Here is an 11,752-nt window from a genome sequence, read left to right on the forward strand (position 1 = left end):
TTATATAGTGTGAATTACTTCTTTGTAATTTTGATTAATTTACTCTATATAAGATAAGATAAATATTTTATACTTCTTATATTTAAAAAATGTATCTAAAACATTAAATTTTATTTTGATTTGTTCATTTTCTAAGATAATTATTATTTTAGATCGCTCTAAACTATGAAATTAATTGGCCATATGTATACATTTTAATCATTCTGTGTAATGCTATGCATCACCGATTTTGGATATGCTGTATACACAAATAGGTTTGTTTGTTGCAAAATGTATTTCATGGTTCACAACAATCCCCATTTTGTGTTTGAAAAATTCCATTATCTTTTTTGCAATTTGTTTATTATTTTCAGATACTTCTGGATGCTCTAAATAATCATTTACCTGGGAGAACAATAAACAGTTACAGTAACAAACTATTTATGAGCAAATAATAAAAATTACCTTCATCCATCTGCAATCAGAAATTTCTTTTTCACATTTTTTAATATTGATATTAATAGGTGATAAATAAGCAATCATGTATATGTCAGAACAGCCAAAGGCGTAACCATGAACGTGTCTGAAACCTATTATACATTTAAAAGTAGTTTGAACACCTGTCTCTTCTAAAACTTCTCTTTTTACAGCTTCTTCCAAATCTTCTTCTACAATAAAATAAAAAACTGATAAAAAATTATTATATATTATATTAGAAACATGAAGTACATATATGATAACAGAAAGATTATTAGCTATACTGTACTAATTTACTAGTTTATAAAAAATTTGTATACCTGGTTCCACATAACCACCTGGTAATTTCCAAATAGGTGGACCATTTGCATATTTCTCTTTGATAACTAAAATTTCTTTAGTTTCCTCATTATAGACAAATCCTCCGACTCCTAAATTGGTGTGTGCATAGTGTGGAACATTGCATTCCTCATCTTTAACTAACCATCGATAAAGCATAACATATTCTTGTTTTGCATGATGAAATTTGAATCCTTCTTTCACAAGTAACGGTATCCATTCTGATTGTGGTAAATGTACACGGAACCATATTGTGCGTTTTTTATTTTCTTTCCATTTTTGTAAAGATGCTACAAAAATTATAATAAACAAATATTAATTTCTAACAAAAATTTTTGTCAAAGTATCTCAATTTTGATAAAATAAGTAATAATTTATAAATATGTTTAAGAATTATTATCATTTTATGTTATAAACCTGTAAGACGACGAGCGAACACTTCAGATGTACAAACTTCGTCATTTGAGTCAATAGTTACACCATTGTAGTGATCGTTACATCCATTAAAACACTTTGAAGCCATAATTACAGAAGGATTGACGCAATGTATTTTACAACGTAATATAGGATAAAAAACAATACGATATTTCGCTAAATATTGTTGTTTTAGCACCGTGGAAACGTAACAGAGTTTTGAAATTACGAAACTGTACATTGGAACATTCACGAATCTATTTTGAAAAATTTGTCAATAAAATGTTTTATTACCATATCTTACAAAGATTCATAAATATTGTCGGAAAAAGTTTTACGTAACATGATTGAAGCTTTTATTTTGATACGTACAATGTTAATATTAAAATAGTCAAACATTCTAACCTAATACTATTTTTTATCTATTTATTTCGCATCGTCCGCAGACCTTACACTTTCAAGATAAAAAATTTTGCAATAGTATGTTATATAATTCATAGCTAAATATTTTTTTCTTATATATACGTTATACGTAATTATTATATTTTATGCATACATTTTCTATTTGTTATTTAATTACAATGAAATATATAAATTGATGTTTTTATTCAATTTATTTACAATAAGTATTACGCGATAATCAAAACAAAACAATTACAAACAAAAAATAACAAACTATAAGTTTAACAGATAAAAATTTAATTCAGTAACGTTAAACAGTGATAACAATATAATACAAAGACAAATAAAATTTAAATATATCAGAGAGTACAATCTCGTTTTTTGTTCCAAAACAATTCCATATCCTCGTACACTTTGGGGGCAGGAGAATTATAATGAAGAGCTTCGCAAATACGGCAATAATGTCGTGACATGCTGCCAAAATAACCATGTTCGTTGATTACTTTGTAATATTTACGCCACTCATGGAACTCGAAATATTTATCATCGTACTTATTAAGATAGCGAATATAATCTGCTAAAGCTCTCGGATTAACAAAATCACTAACGTGAAGGAACGAATGTGGTGGTAATAATTTCTCGCAATCTTTCTTTGGTGCACCCATTATTACTGGTATTGCTAATTTGTGATAACCATGCCAGAATACTTTTTCTGTTAAGTATTCTCTACAATTTGAATTTTCAAAAGCTAAATAAAACTTGTAGGAATTTAAAACAGAACAATCTTTATCGAAATGACCCGGACATGCGGTCGTATTACCATTTAAACATTTTCCATATATGTCAAGATCACTACCGAGAATTACTTTCAATTCGTTAATATATTTCCATCGATCATTAGTGCCCCCGCAATTACTACCCATCACAGTGACCAGTTTAGTTTTTGATTTTTGTATCAGATCCTTCGAAAAATTTATATTTGGTGAATTTATAAACGAAGTAGAAATCGTTCTGCCGTAAGGTATTGGCACATCACTATTCATTCGATACGTCATTGACCAGTTAAATAAACCATTATATTTAGACAATTGTTGATTTCCATAGATAAAAGTGTGTATTGGCGATTCATCAGTCAAAAAGATCCACCTCTGATTCCATCGTGTTCTGATTGGCAACTCCAGTACATTTTGTGTCAGATGCAAATGAAACACAACTGCATCTGCTATATTTAAATCTTTGGATTGGTAACTTAGTACACATTTTACTGTACAATTTTCCCAAGGTGAAAACCTAAAATAGAAGTACATTTCAGTTCAAAGTTAAATAGAATTATAGTTTAAAGTATATGTACTAATATTACTACAGTAATACTCGTTTAAATTTAATTTCATACAATTGCTTTACCTACATTTCAGTGACTCACATCTTTATATCCCAAACTCAATATAGTCCGAATTTATTAAACCGATTGTCGAAAATAGTGAATAGATATAGGAAGGATAGACGAGAAAGACAGTATATCAAGCAACGACGATCGAGCACTTTTAAGTGACATACTATACTCTTGCTCATTTGATTTTCCGGTGACTATGAAACGTCCTTTGAAGATCCTATTACAATTTTCAAATGGGAATCTACATTTTTTATTATCAAAATACGAACTTTTAAATTCGATATGCTGCATGCCGTCGACATTAGCGTCATCCGATATACATCACGAGGATACATAAAGATGTTTTTCATAATGCCACCATTGGTATATATTTCCAAAACAGTCAGTCGGTCAGTCACTTTCCTTTTTAGATTCTTGTATCGCTTTATCGAATTTAAAAGTTCGTATTTCGATAGCACATGGTGGGAGACACAAGTTTGTAACGTTTGGAAAATGTCTCAATGCCAAGTATATATAATAAAAAAGGCAGATACCTATTTGAAAATTTTAATATGACCTTCATAGGATTGACTTTGAAAAATGTAATATAATCTTCATATGTTTTAACGTTATCGCATGGTCAAATAGACAAGGATATAGTATGTCCTCCTTGATATCATGCAAGTTTTGTCTGAAACACTTTTTCGTGTCATTCATATTTTTCGAGATGTCTGAACGTTTCCAGATAGACCGGACACATTGTATAGAATTTTTATGTAATGAGATGATTGAATGAAATGAATAAATGACTTAATAACAAGACAACTCAAATTAGTTTTAACAGAAATTCGTTTTATATCCTGGAAATTATTGATAATTCTGTGACTAATTTATTAATTAGTAATATTGTTATCTATAAAATTTATTTATATCATTATATTTGTATTGATAAGATAGAAATTATAGAAATTGAGAAAATAAAATGAAAATTAGTAGAAGTTGATATTTGTATAATTTGATCATTCATCGTAACGTATGCGACATTCCTTGAGAGCGTCAGGGCTCGACCGTTGTTTCTTGACACACTATGTATATCTTTCTAATTCGCTTTCGTTATATTTGTCATTTGTTCTTATCGAGAAATTGAAAAGTATTGCAAAAAAATCGCAACTTGTTCAGCGAGAATTACACAGGGTGTCTCATCTGATATTGTCACTTTGATTTATGTGATTATTATTATTCGTAATGAAAAATATTTCGAATAAAAATTGTTTGGCTTCAAGGGGGACATATTCTGATGTTATTAGTTTTTCTTTAAAAAAAGAAAAAAAATTTTTTGTTTTTCTAAATAGAATCATATCTTTTTTTAATACATTAATTAATGCAGATCGAGATACTCTACAAAAAATTATTAACCTATTTATGTCGAAAAGCTACTAGTTTAATAGATATTTCAATTTTTATTTTGTAAACCTTATTGTGTGAAAGATACGGAAAGACATAAGGCAATACTTTTGTATTTGTTTTCCTTATCTTTCGTACGAAAGCTTTTACAGTTAACTTTTACTTTAACAATAACTTTTCGATATACAGGGATCAATACTTTTTTACGGAGAATATCGAGGCGCATTGATTAATGTACCTCCTTCGCAACCATTCTATTTTTATTTGAAGTATTTTTTGTTACGGATGATAATAGTGACATAAATCAACATATCAGGTGAGACAACCTGAATAATACAAAGACCTGATTTATTGTAAATTCAGCAAGCATTACTGTAAATTAACAAGTGCATATTTATATCTCATAACAAACAAGCTTTTAATATAATTTTATTAACTTTTTATTCGTAAAACGTCTGATGTGCCTACGTTCCAAAAACATTCCGTGCTTCCAAATTAAGATTAAATACGGTTCCTTTCTCTTATTTATTATCGGTGGTGTTAAACTTCCTTCAGAAGACAAGAGCCATTTTCCAAGTACAGACGTTGTTTCAATCTGATACGGATAAAGGCGCAAATTAGTAATGCTATAAGAGTTATTCACTTAATTCGGAACCCGCGCTTGCGAGAACATAAGAAAATGGCAACAGTATAACATACACTACTACTACAATCGAATGTCACTCGCCATCTATGAGCTGTTGCTAGAAGTATAATTAGGCGAGAACGTGAAGTGGTTTAGTTATCGTCGGAGAACTTTAAATTTGACACAATAAGGAGAAGACGATCACTGAGAAAAAGCGAATCCCTTGTTTTCGCCCGACGATTTCATGTCCCTGCGCGCTCCTAAACCATCCAAGCAAGCAAGTGCAGCCGGTTCTGTTCCCATATGTAACTTAATTTTTTCTTTGAATAACTGATATCTTGGATTATGCTTACCTGAAATGTAATTACAACAAATCTTTCTTATTTAAAATTGAAATTGTTGTAAAGAAAGCAATCTCAGAATGTTATGTCTGAACGAACATAGATACCGTCTCCCATGCAGTTCACTGAACTGTCCATCTTTCAAGGGTATAACCATGTTCAATATCATTTCGTTGATAAGAATCTCAACAATCTAATTAAAAACAACTTTATAACAATGAAATAAAAAAATATGAGAACTATTTTTTTATTTTGACGATTTATAAATGATTGTGTCATAAACAAGTAGCCTTTGCTGAGTAGTCCGAACTCAAGCACTGCAATACAAGAATTAAATTAATTTCTATTTTCTTAAACTAGAATTCTGTGAGGTATCTCGTATCTCAATTGCTCTGTTCAATTTTTATTCATACATTCGACGTATTCACAGCAGAATGATCAGGTAATAACGGTCAATTTGTAGAAAGTGATCGTGAATAACTTTTGGAGTACGATGTAGAAGAAAATGTTTAATACGTTGAAAATAAACATTACTAAACAATATGGAGAAAGAGCCGTAATGTTTGTAAAAATGTGAACAATTTCATTGTAATTTGCTAATAATCCTGGCAATTGAGTGTACTTTTAAATAAAAAAAATTACATTGTAATTACATTTTTTCAAATTAATTTCAAATAAATTCAATTTCAGGTAAATATAATCCAAGATTTCAGTTATTTAAAGAAAAAATTAAGTTACATGTGGGAACAGAACCGGGTGCATTTGCTTGCTTGGGTGGTTTAGGAGCCCGCAGGGACACGAAAATGCGAGATTCGCTTTCTCTGCGATCGTCTTCTTATTGTGACATCAAATTTAAAGTGCTCCGACGACAACTAAACCACTTCATGTTCTCACCTAATTATACTTCTAGCAACAGCTCATAGATAGCGAGTGACATTTGATTGTAGTGGTAAGTGCATATATTACACTGTTGCCATTTTCTTATGTTCTCGCAAGCGCGGGTTCCGAATTAAGTGGATAACCCTGTACATATAAGTTCTAATAGAGACTCTATGAAACTTACTTAAACTACTAACGTGTTTTACTCAATAGTACAGGAAATATATATAAACTTTTTCATTTTCATAATAGCACAATCAAAAGAAAAAGGATTATAGATTAATCTTAATAAAATCAAATACAGATGTACCTGTTCATTTCTTAGTAATTCTTCTTTTATTTGTTGTCGGTGTTTCATTTGTTTCACAACCACATTATTAACTCTTCTGAGGATACTTGGAAGAGTACCAAAAATTGCACAAAATATTATGGACCCAACGCATAGAAATAATATTAGTTTCGCGTATCGTGAAATCCCGCGCATCGTATTTCCGAATTTTTCGATAGAGTGTGGCAAATATTAGTCGTGGCATATTGATCTTCTATCATTGTCACTTATCTTATCATTTGACAGCTGTTTTTAATCTTTTATGAGACAAAATTGATAGTTAGTAAGATACACTGTTCGAGCGGTGCTGTAATAACACTAAAACGATATGAACCTTTGTTAGCATAAAAACTGATAACATGTAATAAGGTAAAGGAAAAAAAATGTTTAGAAGAAAGAAACAGGTCTGACCAACAGTCGAGGCTACCTTTGACGTGTGTTGCAAGCAATCGTTGATCTCGATTGTCTTGGTTAACCAAGTGTAACGGCCCGAGGTGTAGTAAGTTGCGAACGTTATCCCCAGCGGTGATAGAACATCACACCCCTTGCTATTGTTTGAAGAAATATTTAAATTTATTACAAGAAATATTAATACCAAATAAATTAGATCTTAATCGTTTATATTCGTTTAAGATTTATTATTAGGCAAGTTTATTGGTTTAATGTTATGCTATTTTGTACACAAGTGTGAAGAGTACATACGTATATCATATCTGTTTGGATTTCAAATTTCGCGGTTATTATTCAATTCATTAGTATTCGTAATAAAAATGCAATCTACTTATTTATTAAATGTTTCGATTGCAAATGTATGTCAATATGTTTCTATAACTGTAATTAATTGTTAATACATACTGAATGATTACTAAATGTTCAAATTTACATTTTATTAAAGAATTATTTAAAAATAATTTTTATTTTATCAATAACGAATAAATTTAATTTATTATATACTATTAATTACTGACAAGAAAATATATAGTATTTAATAGTAATACATAAATCATGATAAATTTTAGATATACGTACTACAAAATTTGGTAAGTCAATTATAATTCTAGTTAGCAATACTTTTTAAATCAAAAAATTTCGATATCTTAATCTTAAAATTACTTACATGTACATGTAACGTTCCAAACTTTTATCTATACAATTAGTTCTTACATTTTAATTCAAGCAGGTTGACTCGCTAATTGAAATATTTAATATACAACAAAATTAACTTGAATTTTTTTATATATATATCTTTATTTTCTGTTAATTAAAGTTTTTTTTTACTATACTTAACCAATATACATTTTTTAATAATGACTTATGTCATAATTAACCGATACGCAATTGTTCCTTAATTATGCACGAATAATGCATGCATAAATATATTTTTTTACACAGATACAACTAGTTTCTGTCTTTACTGCAGTAGTAATGATTATATATCGCTAATTATATGTAAATATTATTATCTATTGATATCTCATTTATTCTGTTGTACCACGAAGGACGATATAAATACTATGATAATTTATTTTAATTATTAAGAGATTTAAAAATATACTTTTATTGCTGCGAATAAAATGTTAGAAATGAATGAACCTTCTTTACTTGCATATGATCTATGGTTGGCACTATGCGCTATAGCACAAGAAAGTTATCTACAGAACCGTTTCCGTTTCCGCTCTTAGATTCGGAAAAGTGGACATAAGTAATTTCCATGTGTACAAGATGGTAACTACTCGTAAAATTATTAAAAAACGTATAGAATTACCAAAAGTTGGAAGTGCACAGAACACGAAAGTTAACAGCCACATAAAGAATAAGAAATCACGAAATGAGAAAGATCCAAAAATGATCAGTGATAGAACATTGAAACGTACATTAAAATCTTCTGAAAAAAATAATGTGCAAAATAAGACAAAAATTAGTTCATATACAAAAGCAATTTCTGAGATTACAGAATCGCGGAAGCGAAAAAGAGAAGATAGTATTAGTGACAAAGAAAATACAGATTGCTTACATTTGAGTGATTTGTCAAAAGAACATATATCACAATGCATTAGCGTGATCAACCATTTGACTGAAGAACAACTGAAGAATAACAATGCATTGTTTGATGACGAAAGCCAGTCAATATTTATGCAAATAACATGTATTAGAGTACCTAAAACTCCAAGAAGATGTATCAGAATGTAAGTTTACGGTTATACATTAATTATACGTATCTTTTCAAATAAATAAAAAATCATTTTTATATATTAATATTATGTGATTTAATGCATATGTATAATATATAGTCACAAATGATTATATATATATATTTTTTTTTATAAATATATATATATATTTTTTTTATAATCTCCAATAGGTCCTTATGAGAAACCGTGATTATAAAGTCACAAATGATGTTCATTTTTATTTTTAATAATCAGTATGATTAATTTTATTAAAACACTATTTATCGCTCAATTTATTTTGTAGATTATTACCATATTCAATAGTGTCATCAAATGACGAAATTGGACTTTTTGTTGGTGATCTTCAAAGAGGTAGAAGAAAGGATTATGAACCAACGATAGAATATTATGAAGACTTATTACGTAAACACAATTGTACAAGAATAAAGGCTATAATACCAATGAATCAAGTAAAAACTGAATATGATCAGTATGAATTAAAAAGGAAGCTTGTTGGTAGCTATGATCATTTTCTTGTAGATGGAAAAATAGCTGGTCATTTATCTCATTTATTGGGAAGAGAATTTTATAAGAAAAGGAAATTGCCAACATCCATCCGAATGCATAGCAAAGATTTAAAACACGAAATAGATTATGCTTTGAGGAAAACTGTCATGCAAATACATTCTTATGGTGATACTCATATAATTCAAATTGGACACACCTCTATGAAAAAAGAAGAAATTATAGAAAATATATTAGCAACATGCAGTTATTTATCTAAAAACTACCCAGGGGGTTGGGCTAATATTCGTTCTATTCGTATTAAAACATCTTCTAGTCTTGGCCTCCCTATATATACAACATTGAGTAAGTTTTGATTAATTACATTTAATTCTCATTTTTATAGGAAAATTCTTATAAAAATTATATTTTATATAAACTTAATGTGTATGTAAATCAATATGCTGTGCCAAAGAACCTTCTTGTAATAGACTTACAATATGACTATGATTAATAATTATTATATGTATGTTTAATGTGTTTCTTATTTGTTTTTAGAAAATAAATGCTTGGTTAGAGTGCCAATAGTGCAGCCTAAGAGACCAAAAGCATATCGTAATGTATCAGGAGAGCTTAGTACTGCACCTGGTATTGTTAGTGTAACTGTTACTCCTGAAGGAGACATTATTACTGTTAAAAAGAAAAGAAAGTTTCTTTCTACAAAGAGAAATTAACAAAACAAATAAAAAAGTGTAATTATTTTTTATTACTTTATTAAATCTAGTAAACAAGGTTAAAAAATTATCCTTCTACTTATTATTACCTTAAGTACTTTGTTATATTAAAAATGTTTAATTATTGCACTTTAAATTTGACATACCTAATTACATATATATATTATTTTACTTAAATGTTAGTTTTCTTCATTTAATTACATACGAAAAGAAGAAAAACGATATATGATACCAATAATTAATATAAAATAGTCTGATCTTTCTTAGAAATACTCTGGTACCCATTTGCTGGACTTGCTACTACTCCTGAATGTCCCATTGTTGAAATACCATTGGTATTTTGCATGTACTTATATGTGTTTACAGTATTTGTAACAACTTCTATTTCTTGGAAGTTTTGAAGTCGTTGAATATCTTCATCTTTTCTCAACCTAGTATTGGGCAGTTTTCTTAATTTTACAATTTGGTTGGGTTCAACATTTAATTCTTGGCAACATATCCAAATCAATGCTTGATATGTCAAATCACTTTGTGGTAACTCAATTTCTATAAAATCTGGGTCAGGGGCATCAGCAATACGAATCTTTAATACTAATTCTAAAAAATGTTTAGATTTAATGTTCTGTTTCATTATCTTGAGCTATTAATATTCATATATGTACAAACATTAAAATTACAAAAAATAAAATTATTACAAATTTCTCACCATCTTGGTATAAACCATTGTTTCTTACTCTAGGAATTCCTGAATCTGTAGCTCCATGTACATAATCACTTTTTACATATTTAGGCATAACATTATGTACTGTTGATTCATTTAGGACTCTTTGAGAATCAGTTGGCATAACTAGAGGCATATCTAGAAGTTGTAAAATTTGTGGATTGATGCACAAAAATGCTGGAGTTTCTCCAATTTCAGATCTTATATTCTTATCTGCACCATTTTTTAAAAGCAAGGCAGCTACATCTAAGTACCCCTTTTTACATGCCCAATGTAAAGGAGTCCTTAAAGGAAAAATACTAATTATGTCATTATTTTGATATTTTTGACACAAGGCCATTCAGTTTCATTACATGTACACAAGGAAAGATATTGTATGGTTTTACTCTTATACATTTTTGCTATTAGTTATTAGAAAAAAATATAAGAATTGCATATAATAAATTAAAAAAGAAATACCATCCATTAACAGAGTGTCGTGCATTAACATCGACACCTAAATTAAGTAATTCTTGAACAACGTCTGTATCACCAACACAGGCTGCTTTCCTCAATCGCTCTTCTAATATTCTCTTATTTTCCATGTTATCATAACTTCTAAATAAGTCTACGGATTTCACATTTTTTTCCATTTCGAGTTTATTTAGGACATTTTGAAATGTACAAATACAAAGAATGGCGTTACTTAATACAAGTGTTTGAGAGATTCAAACTCAGTCGCTATCTAAGCGCCACGAGTGGTAGCTTAGAAGAATCTTACAGGAACATCAGATAAATTGAACATTACAAATTTTAAAATTTTTAAATTAAAAAATACTGGAGTATATTTGAGATTTTTCATTCGTAACAAACAGATTTATTTAAAAAAAAGATATAAACTCATAAATAATTAGTCATATCAGTTTTATCTGAATATAATTAATATGAAAATTTTTTGTAAAAAGCTTGATAGGAATAATTTTTTAGTCTGAAACTATTTAGATACATTTTTGCTTAACAATTTAATATATATCATTAAAAATGTTACAATTTTTTGTAATTTTTTATTAAATTGTTAAACTT

The 11,752-nt window shown here is 28.7% G+C and overlaps 4 protein-coding genes across 7 annotated transcripts; 1 reads left to right on the forward strand and 3 right to left on the reverse strand.

Annotated features, from left to right (window-relative positions):
• Positions 1-92: 92 nt before the first annotated feature.
• On the reverse strand, positions 93-1,716 carry LOC126870749 (uncharacterized). 2 transcript variants are annotated; one of them, XM_050628783.1, is made up of 5 exons: positions 1,582-1,716; positions 1,213-1,466; positions 777-1,085; positions 445-665; positions 93-384 (listed from the first exon to the last, which is right to left on the reverse strand). In XM_050628783.1, the coding sequence occupies exons 2-5, from the start codon at positions 1,448-1,450 to the stop codon at positions 214-216; spliced, it is 939 nt and encodes a 312-aa protein (XP_050484740.1). In that variant the 5' UTR covers positions 1,451-1,466; positions 1,582-1,716; the 3' UTR covers positions 93-213. The 2 variants fall into 2 exon arrangements, with proteins under 2 accessions (XP_050484740.1, XP_050484748.1); XM_050628791.1 differs by having other exon boundaries at positions 445-647; positions 1,213-1,668.
• Positions 1,717-1,891: 175 nt separating this feature from the next.
• Positions 1,892-7,896, reverse strand: LOC126870730 (alpha-(1,3)-fucosyltransferase 7-like). Of its 3 annotated transcripts, none has more exons than XM_050628759.1 (5): positions 7,678-7,896; positions 6,988-7,108; positions 6,543-6,817; positions 4,825-4,982; positions 1,892-2,901 (listed from the first exon to the last, which is right to left on the reverse strand). In XM_050628759.1, the coding sequence occupies exons 3-5, from the start codon at positions 6,714-6,716 to the stop codon at positions 1,971-1,973; spliced, it is 1,263 nt and encodes a 420-aa protein (XP_050484716.1). In that variant the 5' UTR covers positions 6,717-6,817; positions 6,988-7,108; positions 7,678-7,896; the 3' UTR covers positions 1,892-1,970. The 3 variants fall into 3 exon arrangements, with proteins under 3 accessions (XP_050484716.1, XP_050484697.1, XP_050484707.1); XM_050628740.1 differs by having other exon boundaries at positions 6,543-6,878; XM_050628750.1 differs by having other exon boundaries at positions 6,895-7,108.
• Positions 7,897-8,135: 239 nt separating this feature from the next.
• LOC126870743 (ribosomal L1 domain-containing protein 1-like) lies at positions 8,136-10,039 on the forward strand. Its single transcript, XM_050628770.1, has 3 exons — positions 8,136-8,746; positions 9,036-9,601; positions 9,794-10,039. The coding sequence occupies exons 1-3, from the start codon at positions 8,283-8,285 to the stop codon at positions 9,967-9,969; spliced, it is 1,206 nt and encodes a 401-aa protein (XP_050484727.1). The 5' UTR covers positions 8,136-8,282; the 3' UTR covers positions 9,970-10,039.
• Positions 9,983-11,424, reverse strand: LOC126870767 (ankyrin repeat domain-containing protein 40-like). The gene is made up of 3 exons (XM_050628806.1): positions 11,150-11,424; positions 10,676-10,974; positions 9,983-10,566 (listed from the first exon to the last, which is right to left on the reverse strand). The coding sequence occupies exons 1-3, from the start codon at positions 11,320-11,322 to the stop codon at positions 10,208-10,210; spliced, it is 831 nt and encodes a 276-aa protein (XP_050484763.1). The 5' UTR covers positions 11,323-11,424; the 3' UTR covers positions 9,983-10,207.
• Between the last annotated feature and the right edge of the window lie 328 nt (positions 11,425-11,752).

The sequence above is a fragment of the Bombus huntii genome, chromosome 1 (assembly GCF_024542735.1).
Source record: "Bombus huntii isolate Logan2020A chromosome 1, iyBomHunt1.1, whole genome shotgun sequence".
Lineage (NCBI taxonomy): Eukaryota > Metazoa > Arthropoda > Insecta > Hymenoptera > Apidae > Bombus > Bombus huntii.

Excerpts from the sequence above, each read along its gene's own strand:
- LOC126870730 (XM_050628759.1), bottom strand. The coding sequence starts at position 6,716 with ATGCGCGGGATTTCACGATACGCGAAACTAATATTATTTCTATGCGTT. Across the intron at positions 4,983-6,542 it reads AATTACTAAGAAATGAACAG|ATTGAAACAACGTCTGTACT; the intron begins GTACATCTGTAT and ends TATCCGTATCAG. Across the intron at positions 2,902-4,824 it reads AGACGTTTTACGAATAAAAA|GTTTTCACCTTGGGAAAATT; the intron begins GTTAATAAAATT and ends CTTCTATTTTAG.
- LOC126870767 (XM_050628806.1), bottom strand. The coding sequence starts at position 11,322 with ATGGAAAAAAATGTGAAATCCGTAGACTTATTTAGAAGTTATGATAAC. Across the intron at positions 10,975-11,149 it reads CGACACTCTGTTAATGGATG|GACTCCTTTACATTGGGCAT; the intron begins GTATTTCTTTTT and ends TTTTCCTTTAAG. Across the intron at positions 10,567-10,675 it reads CAATGGTTTATACCAAGATG|AATTAGTATTAAAGATTCGT; the intron begins GTGAGAAATTTG and ends AACATTTTTTAG.
- LOC126870749 (XM_050628783.1), bottom strand. The coding sequence starts at position 1,450 with ATGTACAGTTTCGTAATTTCAAAACTCTGTTACGTTTCCACGGTGCTA. Across the intron at positions 1,086-1,212 it reads GTTCGCTCGTCGTCTTACAG|CATCTTTACAAAAATGGAAA; the intron begins GTTTATAACATA and ends TAATTTTTGTAG. Across the intron at positions 385-444 it reads CTGATTGCAGATGGATGAAG|GTAAATGATTATTTAGAGCA; the intron begins GTAATTTTTATT and ends TTGTTCTCCCAG.
- LOC126870743 (XM_050628770.1), top strand. The coding sequence starts at position 8,283 with ATGGTAACTACTCGTAAAATTATTAAAAAACGTATAGAATTACCAAAA. Across the intron at positions 8,747-9,035 it reads CCAAGAAGATGTATCAGAAT|ATTATTACCATATTCAATAG; the intron begins GTAAGTTTACGG and ends TTTATTTTGTAG. Across the intron at positions 9,602-9,793 it reads CCCTATATATACAACATTGA|AAAATAAATGCTTGGTTAGA; the intron begins GTAAGTTTTGAT and ends ATTTGTTTTTAG.